This window comes from Eulemur rufifrons, chromosome 21 (genome assembly GCF_041146395.1).
Source record: "Eulemur rufifrons isolate Redbay chromosome 21, OSU_ERuf_1, whole genome shotgun sequence".
NCBI lineage: Eukaryota > Metazoa > Chordata > Mammalia > Primates > Lemuridae > Eulemur > Eulemur rufifrons.
In genome coordinates, this window is record NC_091003.1 from 7,354,748 (window position 1) to 7,378,448 (window position 23,701).

Below are 23,701 nucleotides of genomic sequence, written 5' to 3' on the forward strand. Positions count from 1 at the left end.
GAAACTGTGAACACCATTAAATTAAATGTAAAAGTCTGTGTGTTTTTTCTAGGGTGAAGGTATACAGTTTTACTAGGTTCTCAAAAGGGACTCAAAATAGACTCTTGTATTTCTCTATACTGTTCATAACAACAAGCACAGCAATGAACACATTCTAGAGCTCTGGTATTTGTTGGATAGCTAGATATGTAAGATCACCTATAGCTTTTTCACTTTACATAAAATAATGATTCTTTAGAAGTGTGTTAAGGGACCAGGCGTGGTGGCTCACGCCTATAATCCCAGCACTCTGGGAGGCCAAGGCAGGAGGATCCCTTGAGGTCAGGAGATCCAGACAAGCCTGAGCAAGAACAAGATCCCGCCTCTACTAAAAATAGAAAAAAATTAGCCACTCATGGTAGCACATGCCTGTAGTCTCAGCTACGTGGGAGGCTGAGGCAGGAGGATCGCTTGATCGCTGGAGGTTGCTCTGAGCTAGGCTGGCACCATGGCACTCTAGCCCGGGCAACACAGCAAACAGTGAAACTCTGTCTCAAAAAAAAATGTATTAAGGCATTAAATTTCATTTATTAAGACATTTATATTTTGTGCCTGTATTTTGTGCCAAAAAACTATGTTAGGCCATGAGAATAAAAATGAAGACAGTATCCACACACAAAGAGCTCTAAGTATAATGGGAGAGACAGACACATTAAATTTTAATATAACATGGTATAAGGACAATGATACACAGAGGCTGGAGAGGGAACTTATATGTGGTAGCTGAAATTATCACAGCATAAAAGCAAGTGTCACGTGGTAAGCATAGTGGGCAAAGAAACAAACATGGGAACACAAACACATTTAAGGGCAGTGTGAAGGAAAAGAAGCCCAAGAAGGAGGCAGGGAAGGATCAATAAACACAAGAAGTACAGAAAAGCAAATTCTGAAGGAAGGGAAACCAATAGTGTCAAGTGCAGCAGTAAAGACAGAAAAAGAGTCCCAAGGACCTGGCAATTAGAGGTTAATGGTAGCCTCAGGTAAGATAAAAGTTATACAAATTCAAGATAAAAAGGGATCTTTTTAGGATGAGAGGGGCTTGAGTAGATTTTCAGACTAAAGAAAAGGAGTAAACAGAGAGGCAGAGGGAGAGGGGTCCAGAAACAGAGAGGTGGTATGAAAGAACGAGGTGGGAGAAGGGAGAGTCAAGGGCATCACTGGAGAAGTTCAGCTGAAACATCCTTTCTACTAAAACCAGGGGGAAAAGAATAAGGATGGCACAAAGACGGTAATTTGTAGATGGGGGAGTGAGTAAGCAGTTAATGATGGAGATTTAATTCCATTAACCATTTTTTTCATTATATGAATTTTCACTAAATGTGACAAAGGGTCAGGTAATCAGAAGTGATTCTTTGGACCAAATCCAATTAGAACAGTCACAAATAAGAGATCCCACAAGATTACACAGAATTAGAATCAAAGCATGAGTTTAGTCACAAGTTTAGGAACAAAGCATGTTCTGTTATTACTATTTCACTGAAGCCAGCACAGCATGTATTTTCGACCCGTCCCAATATCCCCAAATGCAACAGAAAAAATGATTTAGGCCAAGGAGTTGGTAAACTTTTCTGTAAAGGACCAGATAGTAAAATTTTTTGGCCTTGCAAGCCATGCAGTCTGTTACAACTACTCAACTCTATTGCTATAGCATGAAAGCAGCCATAGACAATGCATAAAGGCACAGGCATAGCTGTTACAATAAAATTATTTACTGATGAGTAAATTTGCTGACCCCTGTTATCTATCTAGGCTGAGAATAATACAAAAGAAATGAAGCAGTAGGAAGAATAATGAGGAACAATGGAAGAAGGAAGTAGAAGAGAAGTCAAAGAACTAAAATATAGTTGAGCTGTGGTAAATAAATCAATGAGCAAAATATGAATAAACGAGCAACAGGAAGAGAAGAAAGAGAAGGGCAGGTTGGGTCTGGTGACTCATGCCTATAATCCTAGCACTTTGGGAGGCTGAGGCAGGAGGATCACTTGAGGTAAGGAGCTCAAGACCATCTTGGGGCCGGGCGAGGTGGCTCACGCCTATAATCCTAGCACTCTGGGAGGCCGAGGCGGGTGGATCATTTGAGCTCAGGAGTTCGAGATCAGCCTGAGCAAGAGCAAGACCCCGTCTCTACTAAAAATAGAAAGAAATTATATGGACAACTAAAACTATATACAGAAAAAATTAGCCGGGCATGGTGGCGCATGCCTGTAGTCCCAGCTACTGGAGAGGCTGAGGCAGGAGGATCGCTTGAGGCCAGGAGTTTGAGGTTGCTGTGAGCTAGGCTGACACCACGGCACTCTAGCCCAGGCAACAGAGTGAGACTCTATCTCAAAAAAAAAAATTTATCCACTTAAGATGTAGAAAGGTAGTATCAAATAAGACCAGCAGAGACTACTGCAGATAATCTCCAATTCTGGGATGGAAAGGGCACTGTGAGGCAAGGAAAGCAAGCACAAATCCTTGAGGCTCACAGAACAGGGCCACTCCTAGGATCTCATCACAGGACACCAACGGCTCGTATCCCAAACTGGACCTCACAGTTACATGCCCAGCCTCACCCAGGCTAATTATAATTAAACCAGAATCTCTAGAAGTGAGAAATGGACATTTAAAAATACTCCCTAGGTGACTAAATGTGAACCCAACATTAAGAATCACTGATTAAACTCTGCCTTCCTTTACTTCAGAAGACCAGAAATCTGATTAAGTCTCTATCTCTAATACAAATGAATAAAAATATAAAAGCAGTATTAAATGCCTCAATTTTTGTCATTAATGAAAACCATGCCAATTAATAACCAGTGAATTTCTCCATACTAATAGTATTTCCAAATTAATACTTCTCTTTTATGCCAGGATAGTCTTAAAAACCTGGCTTAAGAGACCTGAAGTCCTAAACACATGACTTAATACTATTTTCAGGATAATACTATGCTCTGGACACAATCCTATAATTCACTACACTGCAACAATAAAACACCTGATATTACTCCAACACTTTACGTCCTCACCAAGAAAATTAATTCTTTAAGCATATAGCAAAACATGCCCATCCCCTTGAGTGCACTGAATATTTTCAAAGCTGTCACTGCAATCTGTATTTTCTTGGCTTTCTACAATGAACTGAAATGACCTAAGAAATGGAGACATAATAAAACAAAATACAAATTTAAAGACATTAATTTTGAAGAGGATCAAAAATGTGCTACCACAAATATCTCAAAGTAATATTTACTCTTCAAAATTTGGGAAAAGCCAATTCACTATGTAAAAAAACAAACAAAAAAACCCACAAAAAACCCTAAACATACTATAAATGGCTGTTAGCTAAATGACCTGGTATCAAACAGAGTAGTGAACATTTTTGTTGTTACTGCGGCCAATACTCTTTCCAAAGTGCTATGTATTAAATTCAACTAATTAATTTTATTTTCTCTTTTGGCTTATGACCAAAGTCAATTTTTAAATCGAAAACAGTGGAATATTTCAATAGTAACGGTATAAATATAAATAGTTTGGTGCTCCCGGGCAGAAACAAGATCAATTCCAAAGGTAGCAGCTGAAAAAGACTTGTTTCCTTGTATGAGCAGCTGAAGGCCTCTTAAGACAAAGAGTTGTGAATCAAAGACGTGGACATTTGAGAAGACACAAAAACAGACACTGTGCTTTCATCAGCATTTCAAAGCAGTTATACAGTACGTAGTACTGTTAACCTCTGAGAAAGCAAGCTAACTAATAGATGAGAACCTTGTTAAGAGAAATGCTTTAACTTCTTCATGTATTATAGTTTCTGAGTAACAATATAGAAGAATCAACCCAACAACAAAAGCAGCTTTTGGTATAGACTGAATCATGAAAAATCAAATGGCAATGAATTACAATTTGCAACAGAATTACATACTTGACTACAGAATTTGACATGAAGAATTTTAGAACCAAGTTCACAATTGCCCAGAAGTGCCTTTCAGCATGTTATCGAACACTTAGCACTAGAGTATTACAGTGCATTCTCTAAATGAATAACAGAAATTCCCATTTGTTCCTCAATGGATACTTAAAACAGACTAAATTTTAATATAATTATATAATCTCCTTTAAATGCTCAAAATGAGGTCCCACACTCTGAATGTTTTTTTAATACACATGTTCCACTTATTCACTTTTTTTCATTTTAATTGGACAATTATTTTCCATCAACAGCTCTCTTTCTTCTTTAGCGCTATGCTTTGATTTCTTTCCAGATTTACAGGCCCCCTTACTAAAGCACTGTAGGCCAAATGGGATAAAAAAATTTTCAGTTGAGTACAATCAGTAGCATTCTTGACCATGAAACTGCAGAAAATACTTCACAAATGATATTTTCAAAAAAATAAATACTGTAGAGATGATGAGGTCTTGCTATGTTGACCAGGTTGGTCTTGAACTCCTCGCCTCAAGCTATCCTCCCGCCTCAGCCTCCCAAAGTGCTGGCATTACAGGCGTGAACCACTGCACCCAGCCCAAACTATCCTTTCTTAATAGCACACAAAAACTCTCATTCTTTATGTTACAAAAAGTATCAACAAAAATACATTAAAATTCTGATTTTTCTAAAAAACTCTTGTTAATCAGGTTATCGTAGAAAGCACATATTTCTTTAAAAAAAAAAAAAGTCTGTACAATCATCGTGGAGAATCATTGCTTGAATAAATCTAATAAACCATGAGGCATATTAAGGAAATCAAAACTCACCTCTTCTTGCATAACTCGAGTCCATATCTTTGAACTGCACGACAACAAAGTCAGAACACTTAAACAAAATACTTTCCATTATTTCTTCACGTTTTGGGCCCGAACTGGATTCTGTACTTTTCTCGTGTGCAGCATCAAGTACCAAATCGCACTAAAATCATAGACACAATATTCAAAATATTTACAAAATAAAATTTGACAGAAATTCTTTGGCTCATCAAGGTGCTATTTCTTATAAGCCTCAGGCAAAAATAACCTATCTAAAGAAAACCTGATAACCGTATCTTTTTTCTCCAGAAATATAATCAATATTATCCACCCCATCATTCAAAAATCCTCACATTTAAAAGTTGGCTTTTTTTGCTATGGTCTGTCTTAAGTACATTAATATGATAAAAAGCAGGAAAAAATAAACCACCCCATCACTCCACAATGCTTGAAAATGGCATGTAAATCAAGAAGTCTTTTTGATTAAACAAATCAGTCTATAAAATAATCAGCATTTGAAACTGAAGAGTAAAATCATTCAAAGAGCTTTTAAAAATCAGGTAAAGCACTGACTATGAAATTGTTCTTTCATTTTATAAGAAAAAGAAAGAGAGTAAAAATTACCTTAGGACTGTATGTTTTAAAAACTCCTTCATATATACCTCCGTTTTTCACTTGTACTTCACATTTGGATCCCTAAAAACGTACAATTAATTTATTAAAGAAACAGTATGCTACCCAATCATCAGTGTAATTGTTTTCATTTTAGTTTTTATAGTTCACCAGGTCATTCAATATTAGGTACTCACTGACAGAACAAAAAATTTCAAAACATTAACAATAAACTGAACTGTCAAAATTCTTCAGGAGGCTCTACTCAGAGTTTGTAGTTTGAATTTAAATACTGAACTTTTTTTTTTTTTTTAGACAGAGTCTTGCTCTGTTGTCCAGGCTAGAGCGCCCAGGCATCAGACTAGCTCACAGCAACCTCAAACTCCTGGGCTCAAGGGACCCTCCTGCCTCAGCCTTCCAAGTGGCTAGGACTATACATGCTTGCCACTATGCCCGGCCAATTTTTTGTCTCTATTTTTAGTTGGCCAGCTAATTTTTTCTATTTTTAGTAGAGATGGGGTCTCACTCTTGGTCAGGCTGGTCTCAAACTCCTGCCCTCATACAATGCCCCCGCCTCAGCCTCCCTGAGTGCTAGGATTATAGGCATAAGCCACCACGTCCAGCCTGAAGCTAAACATTTCTACCCCAGCTATATCAAATGGCAAAATAACACACAAGGCAATCAACTACTAACATTATTTTATACACAGCAGGCCTGACAAGAATACAGTCTCCCTCAGTATCTGTGGTGGACTGGTTACCCTTCAGATACCAAAATCCACAATGCTCATCCCTCATATAAAATGGCATAGTCTCTGCTTCTAACTTGAAAGGAAAAAAGAAAAATAAATAAATAAAAGTACATAAATAAATAAAATGGCATAGTATTTGCATATAACCTCTGGACATCCACTGGAATACTTTAAATCTCTATATTACTTATAAAACCTAACAAAATGCAAATGCCATATAAATAGTCATTATATTGTATTGTTTAGGGAATAATGACAAGAAAAAAGTCTGTACATATCAGTACAGACACAACCATCCATTTTTTTCCCTGAATATTCTTGACCCAAGGTTGACTGAATCCAGAGATGTGGAACCCATGTTTACAGAGAGCTGACTGTACTTTTACAGTGAGGTTCAATAATAGACGGGATAAAGAAAGCTACCTTTTCTAAATCATCCTGATTAAACATGCCCGAAGAAGTATTACTTTGAGAATCAGTCATTCACATTTTAACTTCATGAAATTACTTTGTTCCACTCCCAAGGCACTTTATCCCCAATAATCTGATAACTTACAACAACCGATGTAAGTATATGAACCATCCTCATATTTGCATAGATTCCGTCAAAAGAAATCTAGAATATTAAAAAAAAAAAAAAGATAATGTTAGAAATTAGTACAGATTGAATATCCCTTATCTGAAAATGCTTGGGACAGAAAGTGTTTCAGATTTCAGATTTTAGGATATTTGCATTATACTTACCAGTTGAACATTCTTAATTCGAAAATCCAAAATCCAAAATGCTCCAATATGCATTTCCTATGAGAATAATGTCAGCACTCAAAAACTTTCAGATTTTGGAGCATTTTGGATTTCAGATTAGGGATACTCAACCTATATTTACACTTGCATATATATTAAAGTTAACATTTATCTTGTTACAAAATGTTTAGATAGGTTTATAAAACCTTACATGTATTAAAGGAAGATTTGATTTACTAAAATCTTTTGCTTCCTTAGAGAATAGGTCAGGTTTTCAAAAGTGAAATCGGTTATACCAGCTAAAAATATTTTGACTATACGCTATACAAAAAAAGCAAAACTAAACCTCCATATATGAAAACAGACAAAACCATACAGACAGAAGACAAATCAACAGTTGAGGACTGACAGGAAGAGGGTTCACTACAAAGCGCCACGAGGAATTTTGGTGGGTGATGAAACTGTTCTATTATCTTGATTGTGGCAGTGGTTATATCATTGTACACATTTCTTAAAACTCACACAAGGGGCGAAGTATACTTTAATAAATAAATGGGGTGGAGGGTAAGGGTACACCACTGCATTACAGAAGAACCCTGAGTAGGTGCTCCCAGCATATCTCAATCAATGACAGTGCTTAAATCTGAACACCCACCTCACTCCACATTACACACTATATAAGTGTGTATTCTCCTTATTCTTATGAAGGCAATCTGTCCAATAAAGGCAAAGTCTTAAAAATTAGTGACAATTTCTCTTTTATTTCTTCTATCATGTGGAACTTACACCTTTCTGTCCTTCACTGTCCAGTTTAATTTCACTAATAAAGTTCGAAAATTAAGACCAGAAGGCCCATTCCAAGGGAGAAGGAAAGGAGTGGAAAAAAACCACATTAATTATTAAATTAATTAAAAATAAAAAGTCCAAAGAATTCTGTGAACCCCAGTCCTGGTGTTCTACTTATCTTTTGGGGATTAATCACTTAGATTTGCCTTTAGTTGTTTATAAAAGAACAAATGACTTGTCATTATTATGCATAACAAAAATATTATTTATAGACAATTTTACATTTTATACAGAGTTATAAGTTATACAAAACGTATAGCTATTAACGTTGTACTAAACAATACTGATCTGTAACAGTTATCTGTGATAAAACTCAAGAAAAGGGAATTTGTTCCCTGCCTTGGCATTTGGTCTGTTGTTAGAGATCATGTTTTAGCTACTAATTTTCCCAAATAAATAACATTAAAATTCAAGCTTAATGCAAAACTTGGAAGGAAAAAAAGAAAGAATAACATTAAATTTACTTACCGTAGACTGAGGCAGTCCTTTGCTACTGTTTCGACCTCTGAAAAGATTAAATATTATTTTTGTTAAATTCAACAGGCTAAATAAGCTAAAAAGGTTTTCAAACTTAAAATGTCTTATAATTCCTTTCAAATAAAAGGCTATTTGTGGGGAGGAAGGGGAGAACTCATCTAATAAGTCTGAAATCTACCTAAGTATGGTTCTATCTGTGATTTGCTGGCCCAGAGACCCAAAACAGGTAGCAGTCATAGAAGGGAGGAAAGAGGAAACAATGTAAACTTTATCAAAATCAAATAAATGAAGTAAAAATAAAAATAGCCTAGAAGAAAAAACTAACACTAAAAACAAATTGATAATAATCTTTACTCCAAAAGTAACCAATCACTGTTATAAAGAGTTACGCCTGTAATCCTAGCACTCTGGGAGGCCGAGGCGGGTGGATCGCTCAAGGTCAGGAGTTCGAGACCAGCCTGAGCAAGAACGAGACCCCGTCTCTACTAAAAATAGAAAGAAATTATATGGACAACTAAAAATCTATATGGAAAAAATTAGCCGGGCATGGTGGCGCATGCCTGTAGTCCCAGCTACTCGGGAGGCTGAGGCAGTAGGATCGCTTAAGCCCAGGAGTCTGAGGTTGCTGTGAGCTAAGCTGATGCCACGGCACTCACTCTAGCCTGGGCAACAAAGTGAGACTCTGTCTCAAAAAAAAAAAAAAAAAAAAAAAAAAGAGTTACTCAGAAGCAAAATGTATTCTATTCTTAACCAATATATTTGACTGACACCAAACCAACCCCCATTTTCCCCCCAGCCTGTAAAATATCAGGTAATGTGTTTATGACTTCAGCAAACAAGTGAGAATAAGTTAAACCATTCAAAGCACTGTTACTTCTAAGTAATATGTGCCTCTGTGAGGATCCTTATAACAAGCACCTTTCCCTGTCAACTTCCCCTATCAGAAAAGATGTAATACACAAAAACCAGCTGTCAAGTAATTTCCAGTAAAGTGGACACTATTTTCAAGTGAATATAATTAAAGAACATAATACAACCTAAGGCATGTTCCACTGGAAAAAATTAGGCCCCTCAGAATAATAAAAAAAAATTAATAAAGTGAAATGTTGTATTTCTCATAAATATTAGTCACTCTAGAACAAGAGGACTGGGATTTCATTTTAATAAAATAATCACAACACTCAAATAAAGCCAAAATGCAAAACATTCAAGGAGAAGCCCAATTCAGGTCCAAAAAGTCTAGGAGTATGACTGGTGTCATTCCTAGTGGTCCTAGCACTCTGAGGCCAGTCCTGGCTTGGTCTCCAACTCTATTACCAACTTCCTCACCTTCTCCCATTGACAAAATAATGACTTGAACCAAATGACCTCTAAGATTCCTTTCATTTCTGCCATTCTGATTCTGTAACTATTTGCCTCTCACACAGTACAGAAATTCCTAAAGTCTAATATGACTAATTCATAGAACTTACTATAAACCAGACACCATGGAAAGCACTTCACATGCATTACCTCTAATCTATCACCTCTTCAAGTGAGGAAACTAAACCCCCCCACCCCCACCAGATACGGTCTCACTCTGCTGCCCAGGCTAGAGTGCAGTGGTGTCATCAGAGCTCCTTGCAACCTCAAGTCCCGGCCTCAAGCAATCTTCCCTCCTCTGCCTCCCCAGGATTCTAGGATCACAGAGGCATGAGCCACCGTGCCCAGCCAACAATTAAATATCTTGACCAAAATCACCTAGCTCATAAGCAGTAGGGCTGGTATTTTAATCAGGTGTATCTGATCCACTGTCCAGGTTTTTCCTTTTTCTAGGTTATGCTGCCTTTCTGAAATTGCATCACAAGAAATAAACTGCCTTCACCTAACCAAATTTCTATGCTTTTTCAAACATTATTTGAATTCACTGGGGTTTTTTCCTGTTTACTTGTAGTTTGTATGAAAAGGCTGAAATGGCTAAATCTTACTTAGAAGGTTATATCTTATCTTGGTGGTTGCTGAGCTGCCACACTTACAAAACCTTGAATAAATGCCATTAAGTGTCCTTGAAAACTCTTATGGCCTCCCCATAAAGCTATTTACTTCTCCTTTATAGAAGTCACATTATACTTTTTTATTGATAATATAGTTGCATCTTTGACTAGTAAAGAGCAACTGTTTGACAATCCAGCTTACTTAATAGAAAAAAATCACTTAACAGTGAAAATTTTTTAAAATGACTCAATGGTGGTACAAAGTATAGAAACCCCTAATTTAAATTGATCTACATCTGGTAGTTGGACACTCAAGATGAATGTTAGCTTATCAAAGCAGCATTCTCTGAAACTGATAAAAAGCCCATATTCTTTGTGGGGTTTTGTTGTTGTTGCTTTTTTTTTTTTTTTTTGACAGAGTCTCACTCTGTTGCCCCGGCTAGAGTGCCGTGGCGTCAGCCTAGCTCACAGCAACCTCAAACTCCTGGCCTCAAGCGATCCTCCTGCCTCAGCCTCCTGAGTAGCTGGGACTATAGGCATGCATCACCATGCCCGGCTAATTTTTTATATATATATTTTTTAGTTGTCCAGCTAATTTCTTTCTATTTTTTTAGTAGAGACGGGGTCTCGCTCTTGCCCAGGCTGGTCTCAAATTCCTAAGCTCAAAGGATCCACCCACCTTAACCTTCCAGAGTGCTAGGATTACAGGCGTGAGCCCCACACCTGGCCATGTTTTTTCCTTTTTGAATCTATTCAACTTGTAATTTTTTTAAATTAGTATTTCAGGCCAAATCATTCTACTATTTCATATAATAACAAATATTGAATCTCAAACCAAAGAAAGCCAAGATCATATTCTAGTCCTAAGTATACTATGATTAGACAGATCGGGTGTAACAGAACAATATCCAGGATTCTATGCTTTCAATAGTTATTAAATATGAAGTTAAAGTGTGATTCAAAACGCCAAAGATAAAGAAATTCACCAAAGTAATAATAAAGAGTTTATACTGGCTCAAAATAACACAGGAAGAAGGAAACGGACAGGCCTATAAATGAAACAAGACTGGCATGAGTTAGTAACTACTAAAGCTGAGTATGCAGGAGTTGTTATACCATTCTGCCTACTTTTATGCATTTTCCCTAAATAAAAAAAAAAGTATCTTCTGATTTGATGCAATAGGAGGCTGGATCTAATAAAGCTGATAAATCTACCAGTTTATAGGAAACATGAATATAAAGGATAAACTGATACATACCATGAACTTTTTTACCAGTTAAATACAGAATGTGGTAAATTTAACACAAAAAAATGATAGTTTCCTTAACAAATAAATGGCATGACAAGAAAAAAAAAAAAAAGCACAAAGGGAGAACTATTATAAATTTTAAAAAGACACATAAACCAAAAGCAATGTGTAAATCAAAAGCAATCAAAAGCAGTCAAAAGCAATCAGACAAGACCATAGGAAACAAAATCTTTTTTAAAAAAGCAATCAAAAGCAGGGCTTCCCAATTTCATACCTTATCATAAAGATACAATATTCAAAACAGTGTGGTACTGGCTTAAGCACAGATATAAAAACCAATGGAACAGAACAGAGAATCCAAAAATAAACTCTCACATACACGGTCAAGTGATTTTTAACAAGGGGGTCAAGACCATTCAACGGGAAAAGAACAGTCTTTTCAAAAAATTATGCTAGGAAAACTAGATACAAAGTTGAGGCCAGGCGTGGTAATGTATACCTGTAATCCCAGCACTTTGTGAGGCCAAGGTGAGAGGATCACTTAAGGCCAAGAGTTCAAGACCAGTCTGGGCCACATACTGAGACCCCCATCTATATAAAAACTTTTAAAAAAATCAGTCAGGCGTGGGCACGTGTGCCTGTAGTCCTAGCCACTTGGAAAGCTGAGGCAGAAGGATCCACTGAGTACAGGAGTTCAAGGTCAAAATTAATAATGAGCTATGACTGAGCCACTCACTGCACTCCAGCCTAGGTGACAAAATAAGACCCTCTTTAAAAAAAAAAAAATTAAAAAAAGGGAAGCTGAACCCTTACTTTACACCATATGTAAAAATTAACCCCAAACGGATCAAAGATCTGAATGTTAATATTAATAGATAAAACTATAAAACTCTAAGGAGAAAACATAGAAGGGAAATCTTCATGACCTTGAATTTGACAATGATTTCTTAAATAATACCAAAAACACAGACAACATAAGAAAGAAATAGATAAAAAGGACTTCATCAAAATTTAAAACTTTTCTGCAAAGGGCATTATCCAGAGAGTGAAAAGATAACCCACAGAATAGAAGAAAATATTTGCATATCATATATCTAATAATTGTTTAATATCCAAAATATATAAGTAACTCCTATTACTCAACAAAAAACAACGCAATCAAAAATCAGCAAAAATAGCCAGGTGAGATGGCATGCTCCTGTAGTCCCAGGTACTCAGTAGGCTGAGGTGGGAGAATCACTTGAGCCCAGGAATTCAAATCCAGCCTGGGCAACATATCAAAACCCCATTTCTTCAGGAAAAAGAAAAAGGAGGGGCGGGCCAGGCATAGTGGCTCACATCCATAATCCCAACACTTTGGGAGGCTGAGGCAAGAGGTTTGCTTGAGGCCAGCCTCGGTAACATAGTGAGACCACATATCTACAAAAAATACAAAAATTAGCCAGGTGTGGTGATGGCATATGCCTGTAGTCCCAGTTACTCAGAAGGCTGCATCTCTTGACACCAGGAATTTGAGATTCCAGTAAGCTATGATCATGCTACTGAATTTCAGCCTGGGCAACAGAGCAAGACCTTGTCTATGGAAGAAAGTGATGATGCCACTGCACCCTAGCCCAGGCAACAAAGCAAGACTCTGTCAAAAAAAAAAAAACCAAAAAAACAACAAAAAAAAATTAGCCAGGTGTGATGGTGTGCGCCTATGGTCCCAGCTACTCAGGAGGCCAAGGCAGGATGATCACATGAGACTAGAAGTTAGAGGCTGCAGTGAACTAGGATTATGCCACTTCACTCCAGCCTGGGCGCCAGAGCGAGACCCCATAAAAAACAAAAACAAAAAAAACCCCTAAAAACCAAAACAAACAAACAAAAAAAAAACACGAAAGAAAGAGAACATGCTCATGGATGAAGACTCAACATTAAGATGTCAATTCTCCCTAAACTGATCAACACATCCAATGCAATTCCAGTCAAAATCCCTATAGATATTTTTGTAGACACTGACAAGGTGATTTTAAAAATTTAAATGAAAATGCAAAGGATCTAGAACAGCCAAAACAATTTTGAAAAAGAACTCATACTTCCTGATTTCAAGGAATATAAAGAAAGAAAGACAGTGTAGTACTGGTGTAATGATAGCCATATACATAAATGGGACAGAACAGAGTCCAGTAATAGACTGAAAAACAAGTAAATAAAATTTATGGGCTGGGTGCGGTGGCTCATGCCTGTAAGCCCAGCACTTGGGAGGCCGAGGTGGGAGGATTGTTTGAGCTCAGGAGTTCGAGACCAGCCTGAGCAAGTGCAAGACCCCGTCTTTACTAATAAAAACAGAAAGAAATTATATGGACAACTAAAAATATATGCATAGAAAAAACTAGCCGGGCACAGTGGCGTATGCCTGTAGATCCAGTTACTCGGGAGGCTGAGGCAGGATTGCTTGAACCCAGGAGTTTGAGGTTGCTGTGAGCTGGGCTGATGCCACGGCACTCTAGCCCCAATGACAAAGCGAGACTCTGTCTCAAAAAAAAAAAAAAAAGAAAGAAAGAAAGAAAATTTATGGCAGAAAACAATATCTTTTTAATAAATGGTGTTGGAACAAGAGAATAAGCAGATAAATGAATCTCAACTGTTACCTCACCCCATATATAAAAACTAACTCAAAATGGACCAGTGACCTAATGACAAAAGATTTAAATGATCAAACTTTAAAAAGAAAATATGGGAGAAAAACCTTATGAATTTGAGTTAAACAAAAATTTTAGACAGGACAGAAAAAATACAAAGAATAATAAAAGGAAAAAATTGATAAATTACACTTTATCAATATAAAATATTATATTCTTTGAAAGACACTGTTAAGAAAATGAAAAGTCAACCCACAGACAGGCAGGAAATATTTGCAAAGCACATATCTGATAACGGACTTATTATATCTAGAACATATTAAGAACTCACATAACTTACTAATAAGATAAATGGACCAATAAATGGGCAAAAGACTTATAAAACAGTCACTTAACCAAAAAAGATTTATTTATTAGTTAAAATTAAAGGCTGACAATACCAACTGCCAGTGAGGATACTGAGCAACCGAAACTCATAATACACTGCTGGTGGGAAAGCAAAATGGTATAGCCATTTTCAAAAAGAGTTTGGCAGTTTCTTATTAACTCAAACATACTTACAAACCTAGCAATCCTACTAGACAGTTATCCAAGAGCAATGAATGTAAAATAATAGCCAAAAACTGAAAACAACCTAAATGTCCATTACTTGGCAAGTGAATAAATAACTGTGGTAGGACATCCTTAACGGAATACGGCTCAGCAATAAAGTCACAAATTACTGATACATGCTACTACACACAACATGGATGAATTTCAAAAGCACTGTGCTAAGTTAAAGAAGTCAGACACAAAAAGCTGCATAATATGATTCCATTTATATAATATCCTGGAAAGGCAAATGTATACATACAGAAATCAGATCACTTGCCGGGGCTAAGGATGACGAAGAAAAGGGATTTATTACAAGGGCACAAGAGTGAATTTTATCGGGTGATATCTTAATTGTGGCAGTGGTTGTATGAATATATTCATTTGTCAAGGCTCACAGCACTATACACTAAATAGTGTAAATTTACTATATGTAAATGATGTCTCAATAAACCTGCTATTCTCCCAAATAATAGCAGATCCAAGGAAATCCCTGAAACATACCTAAAGGGAGTGAATTTCATGTATGTAAATCGTAACTAAACTCGGTGTTTAAAAAAACTCATTATACACTTAAAATTTGTGATTTTTATAGTACGTATTGTAAATAATACCTCAGTCAAGGGGTTGATTTTTTTTTAAAGACAGACCACTGGGAAAATCTGACTGGATTATTAACTACTAAGGAATTAATGTTAATTTTTTAATCTGATAATGATTTTTTTAAAACATCCAGTCTCTTAGCAAGATGTATTGAAATATTTACAGAAGAAATGACCTGATGTCAGGAACTGCTACAAAATAATCTGAGGAGGCTACAGCAATCCAGACAGTGTGAATACTGGCATAAGGATATATAGATCAATGAAACAGAATTGATAGTCCAGAAATGATCTCTTAACTAAATTTATGGTCAACTGATTTTTGACAAGAGTGCCAGAACGATTTAATGGGGAAAGAATAATATTAATATTTTCAACAAATGGTGCTGGGAAAACTGGATATCCATATGCAAAGAATGAAGATGGACCTATGTCATATCATATATAAAAATTATCTCAAGGCCAGGTGCAGTGGTTCATGCCCGTAAACCTGGCACTCTGGGAGGCTGAGGTGGGAGGATTACTTGAGGTGAGGAGTTGGAGAACAGTCTGAGCAAGAGTGAGATCCTATCTCTACCAAAAATAGAAAAAAATTAGCTGGGCATGGTGGCATGTGCCTGTAGTCCCAGGTACTCAGCAGGCTGAGGCAGGAGGATTGCTTGAGCCCAGGAGTTTGAGGTTGCAGTGAGCTATGACGACACCACTGCACTCCAGCCCAGGTGACAGAGCAAGGCCCTGTCTCAAAAAAAAAAAAAAAAAAAAAAAAATTAAAAACATCCAGGCCAGGCACAGTGGCTCATGACTGTAATCCTAGCATTCTGGGAGGCTGAGACAGGAGGATTGCTTGACTCAGGAATTTGAGACCACCCTGAGCAAGAGCGAGACCCCATCTCTACCAAATATAGAAAAACTTAGCCAAGTATGGTGGCGCACGCCTATAGTCCCAATTACTGGGAAGGCTGAAACAGGAGGAAAAAAATTAACTCAAAATGGATCAAAGATCTAAATATAACAGCTAAACTATAAAACTCTTAAGAAAAATAAACATAGGGGTAAATCTTTAGCACCTTGAATTAATGGGTTCTTAGATATGACACCAAAAGCACAAACAAAAGAAAAAAATAGGTAAGTAAGACTTGATCAAAATTACAATTTTTTGCTGCTAAGGGCAACATCAATCTTAACAGCAGAAGAAACAAATGAGGGGCCTATGGAAAAATTATAAATGAGATATGAGACATTCCCTAGTCCAGAAAATCAAGGGCAGTAGTCCTCCAGAGTGCAGTGCTTAAAAGCAGAGGGCATACTATATGCAAAGTGCTATTCCTACCACTTTTCAAACAATTCTGGTTCAAATCCTGGTTCAGCCACTTACTGTGACCCTGGGAAGGTTACTTGCCTAGTTTGCTTATCTGTTAAACAGAAATAATAGGAAAGCTCACAGGGCTGTTGTGAGAATCACATAAAATAATAAACAAAAGACATAGATAGATTCATATATATATACATATATATATTTGCTCAAAGCTTATTGACTCATACACTTTATTTGGTTTTTTGTTTTTTATGAGACAGAGTCTCACAACTAAATATGAATTACTTAAGCATTAAACAGGGCGATATAATAGTGGTTGGGGAGCTACTTTTCATGGAATGGTCGGGGAAGGCCTCTCTGAGGAGTCAGCATTTCAGTTGGTAACTCAGTAACAAGAAGGGGCCAGCCAGGCGAGTGCCTGGAGGGAAGAGCATTCTTAAACTTTACTGGAAGGAGGTTGGAAGTCTGCAGTACTCTTATCGAGCCAAAGAAAATTAGTTACATCTGTATAACTAGTCTGATTCTAGAAACTTGGATCAATGAAATCTTTTGATTGTATAAATCTGTTACTCAGGCCTGTTGAAATAATGTTAGAAACTAGTAAATGACACGTAGAGGTGCAGTGTTAAAAAATGGTAAGTAAACAGAATGGTGAAAAATGAAAACATAAAAAGTTCTATAATTGTATAGTGTCAGTACCAGTAGAAACTGCATTTTCCCAGAATTTTGAAACAACAGTGGAAAGGAATTTTATTCTTAGATTATTTAATGTGTTTCAGTTATCAGGATGCCACTGAATTGACTGTGTGTGTATATATGTATATTTACTTGTTAACTAAGTAGCACAGTGAATGAGACAGACAAAATACACAATTTTAACTTCCTTCCTCATAACCTCTGAAATGTAAGCTGCCTCCAGCTAAGGCTATGCTCATCTCACTTTTTTAATAAATGTTTGTTGAATGTAAAGTTTAAAACCACAGTTTTTGAGTGCTTCCTCTGTGACCCACTCTTTATTTTATAACTTTCAGGAAGCATATATCATAATGGACTTATAATAAACTTCACATTTTAAAGTGGGCTGGGTGACTTCAAAATTCACACTGAGGGCCGGGCGTGGTGGCTCACGCCTGTAATCCTAGCACTCTGGGAGGCCGAGGCGGGTGGATCGCTCGAGGTCAGGAGTTCGAGACCAGCCTGAGCAAGAGCGAGACGCCGTCTCTACTAAAAAATAGAAAGACATTATATGGACAACTAAAAATCTATACAGAAAAAATTAGCCGGGCATAGTGGCGCATGCCTGTAGTCCCAGCTACTCGGGAGGCTGAGGCAGTAGGATCGCTTAACCCCAGGAGTTTGAGGTTGCTGTGAGCTAAGCTGATGCCACGGCACTCACTCTAGCCTGGGCAACAAAGTGAGACTCTGTCTCAACAAAAAAAAAAAAAAATAAAATTCACACTGAGGAAGTAAGTAAATAAATAAATAAATAAAATTAAGTGGGCTGGGTGCCGTGGTTCATGCCTGTAATCCTAGCATTCTGGGAGGCTGAGACGGGACAATCGCTTGAGGTCAGGAGTTAAAGGTCAGTCTGAACAAGAGCGAGACTCCGTCTCCACAAAAAAACTAGAAAAATTAACTGGGCGTGGTGGCATGTGCCGATAGTCCCAGTTACTCGGGAGGCTGAGGCAGGAAGACTGCTACACAGGACGTAAGGACAGCCTAGCAAATAGTAAGTGCTGTAGACTGTTACATAAATTAAGGACATAATATAGTTTATGTGAATTATGACAAGCGTTACTAATTCAATTGCTCTTTATAGTAAAGGAAAACTATAGCTGTCAAGAAAAAAGGCAATTAACTAAAAACCAAACAACTAATTCCTGCTCTATGGTTAACTCACCTATGTGAGTCATTTTGTTCTTCCCATTTCAGAATTTACAAAAATTATTATTATTAGAAAAGGAAATTCTATAACTAATACTTATTGCATATTTCCTCCCTGAAAAAATGAGTCAAACCAGGTGGCAGTAGGGAGCAGCCCATGACAACCCAAACATAGTAATGCTAGAGTTTTTTAGCAAATTGAGGTGAGCTGGCAACTCTAAATTCACGAGGAACAACTGCCAGATTAATCCAGTCATATAACCTAGAATCACTGTTTCAAAACAACTACCATTCACACAAGCACTAATTTCAGTTCTCTGACAAACTGATTATGTTCAAATTCCGGCCCTATCGCTTCCAAGCTCCGTGAGCTTAACACCATGACTTCAGCTTTCTGTGTTTCAATTTCCACATCTATAAAATGGAGATAAAAATAGTACCTTTCTCAAAAGAAAGGTAGTATCTTCTCATAAGGCTGTGAAACTTTTTTTGAGACGTCGTCTCACAGTATCACCCAAGCTGGTCTGGAACTCCTGGCCTCAAGCAATCCTACCAAGGAACTGGGACTACAGGCCCAGGTAGCACTGTGCCCAGCCTAAGGTTGTGAAAATTAAATATTTCATACACACAGCCTGGCTTAAAACAATGCCTGGCACATTATTAAGTGCTTAATAATTGTTAGCTAATTTGATTATTTTCCTCATCTTCCAGCACACAGTAGCATAGAAAAAAAAAATCAAAATTTCCTCATGTTTAGTTTCACTTAGAAGAATGGATAAGGGGCTTGGTCATGACACCATGCACAATAAGATCTGACCTGGACACTCCAAAATCTCCACACAACTCAGGTAGAAAGGGATCTTAGGGCTCTAGAACAGAAATCTCTGTAATGATGAAAGTGTTCTAGACATCCAAATTGGAAAAGAGGAAATCAAATTACCTCTGTTTGCTGATGATATGATCTTATATCTAGAAAAACCTAAAAAGACTGCACCAAAAAACACTTAAGAGCTGATGAAGGAATTCAGTAAAGTTACAGGATACAAAAATCAACGTATAAAAATCAGTAGCATTTGTGTACACCAATAATGATGTAGCTCAGAAAGAAATCAAGAAGGCATTCCCATTTACAATGGCTACAAAATAATGAAATAAAATATGTAGGAATAAATTTAACCAAGGAGGTGAAAGATCTCTACAAGAAAAACTATGAAACACTGATGAAAGAACTTGTAGATGACACAAATGGAAAAAACATCCCATGCTCATGGAGATCAAAAGAATTATTATCATTAAAATGACCATACTGCCCAAAGCAATCTAACAGATTCAATGCAATCTCCATGAAAATACCAACACCATTTTTCACAAAACAAGAAAAAAAAATCCTAAAATTCAGAGGGAGCCAAAAAAAGAGCCCGAATAGCCAAAACAATCCTGAGCAAAAACAACAAAGCTGGACACATCATATTACCTAACTTCAAATTATACTGCAAGGCTACAGTAACCAAAACAGCATGGTACTGGTATAAAAACAAACACACAAATCAATGGAACAGAACAGAGAACCCAGAAATAAATTCACACATTTACAGCCAACTCTTCTTTGACAAAGCCAGCAAAAACATACATTAGGGAAAGAACATCCTCTCTTCAATAAATGGTGCTGGGAAAATTGGATTGCCACATGCATAAGAATGAAACAGGACTCCTACATCTCAATATAAAAAAAAAAAATCCACTCAAGATTGATTATAAGACCTGAAACTGTAAAAATATTTCCAGACTATACATCTGACAGGAGACTGATATCCAGAATTTACAAGGAACTCAAATAACTCAAGAAAAACAAAACAAAACAAAATCCCATTAAAAAGTTTGCAAAGGACATGAATAGACATTTTTCAAAAGATAGAGAAATGGTCAACAGATTTATGAAAAAATGCTCATCCCATCACTCATCAAGAGAAATGCAGGCCAGGCGTGGTGGCTCACGCCTGTAATCCTAGCACTCTGGGAGGCCGAGGCGGGTGGATCATTTGAGCTCAGGAGTTCGAGACCAGCCTGAGCAAGAGCGAGACCCCATTTTTACTAAAAATACAAATAAATTATATGGACAACTAAAAATATAGAGAGAAAAAATTAGCCGGGCATGGTGGCGCATGCCTGTAGTCCCAGCTACTCAGGAGGCTGAGGCAGGAGGATTGCTTGAGCCCAGGAGTTTGAGGTTGTTGTGAGCTAAGCTGACGCCATGGCAATCTAGCCCGGGGAACAGAGTGAGACTCTGTCTCAAAAAAAAAAAAAAAAAAAAAGAGAGAGCGAGAGATGCAAATCAAAACCACAATGAGATATCATCTTACTCAAGTCAGAATGGCTACTGTTAAAAATACAAAAAATAGCAGATGTTGGTGAGGATGTGGAGAAAAGGGAACACTTAGACTCTGTTGGTAGAAATGTAAATTAATACCTCTATGGAAAACAGTACAGAGATTTCTTTCTCAAAGACCTAAACGTAAAGCTACCATTCCATCCAGTAATCCCAATACTAGGTATCTACCCAAAGGAAAGGAAATGAATATATCAAAAAGATACCTGCGCTCATAAGTTTCTCACAGATCTATTCAGACTAACAAAGATATGGAATCGATTTAGTTATTCATCAACAGATGACTGCACGAACAAAATGCAGTATACATACACAATGATATTACTGAGCCTTAAAGAATGAAATCGTCTTTTGCAGCAACAGGGAATGGAACTGGAGATCATTATCTTAAGTGAAACAAGCCAGATGCAGAAAGACAAATATTGCATATCCTCATTCATAAGTGGGTGCTAAAAACTGTGTTCACATGGAAGACATAGAGGATGGAACGATAGATAATGGAGACAGAAGGGTGAGGGGGCAGGAGGGAGGATGACGAGAAATTAGTTAATGGGTACAACGCATGTTATTAGGGTGGTGAATACCCTGAAAGCTTTGACTTGACCACTGTGCAAGCAATGCACGTAACAAAATTGCACATGTACCCCATAAATTTATAAATTAAAAAAAAAGTCCTATATCATGTTACCTAATATGGTAGCCACTAGGCACATTTGGTGGCTGAGCACTTGAAAGGTGGCTAATGTGGCTAAGGAACTGAAATTTTAAAATTTTAATTAACTTAATTTTAAAGTTAAATAGCCATATGTGGATAGCAGTCACCATACTGGATTCCAGTCCTCTCTTTGAGCTTCTCCAGACAGGAAACTACCCACCTTCCAAGGCATTCATCCCCTCTGACTATGCACCAAGAATGCTTCTTTATAGTAAACTCAAGTGTCTCCCAATGGTTTACCCATTGCTTATAAGTTTATCCCTTCCCCAGGACCTCAAAACAATTCTGATCCCCTTCAAAAGACAACGGATAATGGAGGAAAGGGGAGTATAGATGAAACAAGGCTGGCCATTTATTGGTAACTGCTAAATCTGAGTGACAGATGCACAGGATGCATTAAACTGTTATATTTTTAAATATGTTGGAATTTCCCACTTAAAAAAAAATCTTACTAATATTTACTTCAAGTCCTTTTCGCTTTTTCTCCAACTACAAGAGCTTCCAAATCTGTTTACCTACTTCCAGTAAGAACCCCTCCAATTCTCCTACACACTGTCAACTAAATTTTTCTACATGTACCCTGTTTATGACATCTCTGTTCTTTAGCACATACTTTTCCCTGCCTGGAACTTCCTCCTCTCTTGCACGGCCTCACTAAAAGCTGCTCATCATTCTTTTTTGTTTGTTTTGAGACAGAGTCTCACTCTGTTGCCCGGCCTAGAGTGACGTGGCGTCAGCCTAGCTCACAGCAACCTTAAACTCCTGGGTTCGAGCAATCCTCCTGCCTCAGCCTCCCGAGTAGCTGGGACTACAGGCATGCGCCACCATGCCTGGCTAATAAGCTGCTAATCATTCTTCAAGAGCCATCTCAACCCTCACTGCTGTGAAGCCCAAGGCAGTCATTCATTCAATCCCTCATCAGTGGTACCAGGTTACACTACTTGCATGCCTGCCTTCTGCACTACACTGGGTTAATTAGAAGGAGAAATGATGTTTCACTGCTCTTTTTAACTGTCCCAGTCTGAAAGCTTCAAACTTTTACTGAATTAATGACAATATATAAACTCATGCTCATACTGCACTACTCAACACCCACCAACAAAACTTTTCAGCCTTAATTTGCTCACGTCGTTTTTTACTGGTTTCCAAACATTATAGTAAGAACACCTAGAAGTTACTGAGCATTTACTACATGTCAGGCATTGATTTAAACACTTTACATGTGTAATTCCTTTAATCCTCATGCTCCCCATTTTGCAGAGGAAGAAATTCATTCATGAGTGAAATAACCTGCCTTACGTCACAAAGAAGGGGGGGGAGGCTAAGATGTTAAATAAATACTAGTTGTGTGACTCTGGACAAGTCATTTAAGTTTCTGCCCCTGTGTACCAGACTACGGGTCATGATGATTGCAAATGCATGCTTCCAATTCTAAAATTCAGATTTGGAGAAGAGTAGGATGCCAAATAAAAGGAACACTGACTTGTAAAAAGAAAAAAAAAAAAAAACTTTAGGAATTGTTTGAGAGAAAATGTTAATTTTTTATTCTTATATTTATATCAAGCTATCAAGTCATTAAATATGAAATGTCCAATTTTGAATCAAAAGTGTAGTTTATTATTGCGCTATGGAAAACCTGAAACATGTTCTCAAGAAAGCTAACTCGAGCTGGATGCAGTGGCTCAAGGCTGTAATTCAGAACTTTGGGAGGCCGAGGCAGGAGGACTACCTGAGGCCAGGAGTTGGAGACCGGACTAGGTAACACAGCAAAATCCTGTCTCTACAAAAAAAAATTTTTAAATGAGCCAGACATGGTGATGCGCACCTGTAGTCCTCAGGCTGAAGCAGAAGGATCACCTGAAACCAGGAGTTCAAGGTTACAGTGAACTATGATCGCACTAGTGCACTTCAGCCTGGGCAACAGAGCAAGACCCTCTCTCAAAAAAAAAAAAAGAAAAAAAAAGAGAAAGAAAGGAAGGAAGGAAGGAAGGAAAAAAATTCTAAAAAAATAAAGCTAATTTGTATGGGACAAATTAATTTCTACAGACGTTAATAGAAAGAAAAATAAATGGACCAGCCGGGTGTGGTGGCCTGTGCCTCTAGTCCCAGCTACTCAAGAGGCTGAGTCAGGAGGATCACCTGAGCCCATAAGTTTGAGGCTGCACTGAGCCATGG

The 23,701-nt window shown here is 37.4% G+C and overlaps 1 protein-coding gene across 8 annotated transcripts in view; it reads right to left on the bottom strand.

The window, feature by feature from the left end:
- The window catches only part of ATXN2 (ataxin 2), a 101,170-nt gene that overhangs the window by 58,970 nt on the left and 18,499 nt on the right, over nt 1-23,701 (bottom strand). For 7 of the 8 annotated variants that reach the window (XM_069497291.1, XM_069497287.1, XM_069497286.1 and 4 more), the window contains exons 2-5: nt 8,178-8,214; nt 6,676-6,735; nt 5,380-5,451; nt 4,768-4,918 (exon numbers count right to left, since the gene is read on the bottom strand). In XM_069497291.1, coding sequence (XP_069353392.1) covers nt 4,768-4,918; nt 5,380-5,451; nt 6,676-6,735; nt 8,178-8,214 — 320 coding nt within the window. The remainder of the gene's footprint in view (nt 1-4,767; nt 4,919-5,379; nt 5,452-6,675; nt 6,736-8,177; nt 8,215-23,701) is intronic. The other variant, XM_069497293.1, reaches the window with a different exon arrangement.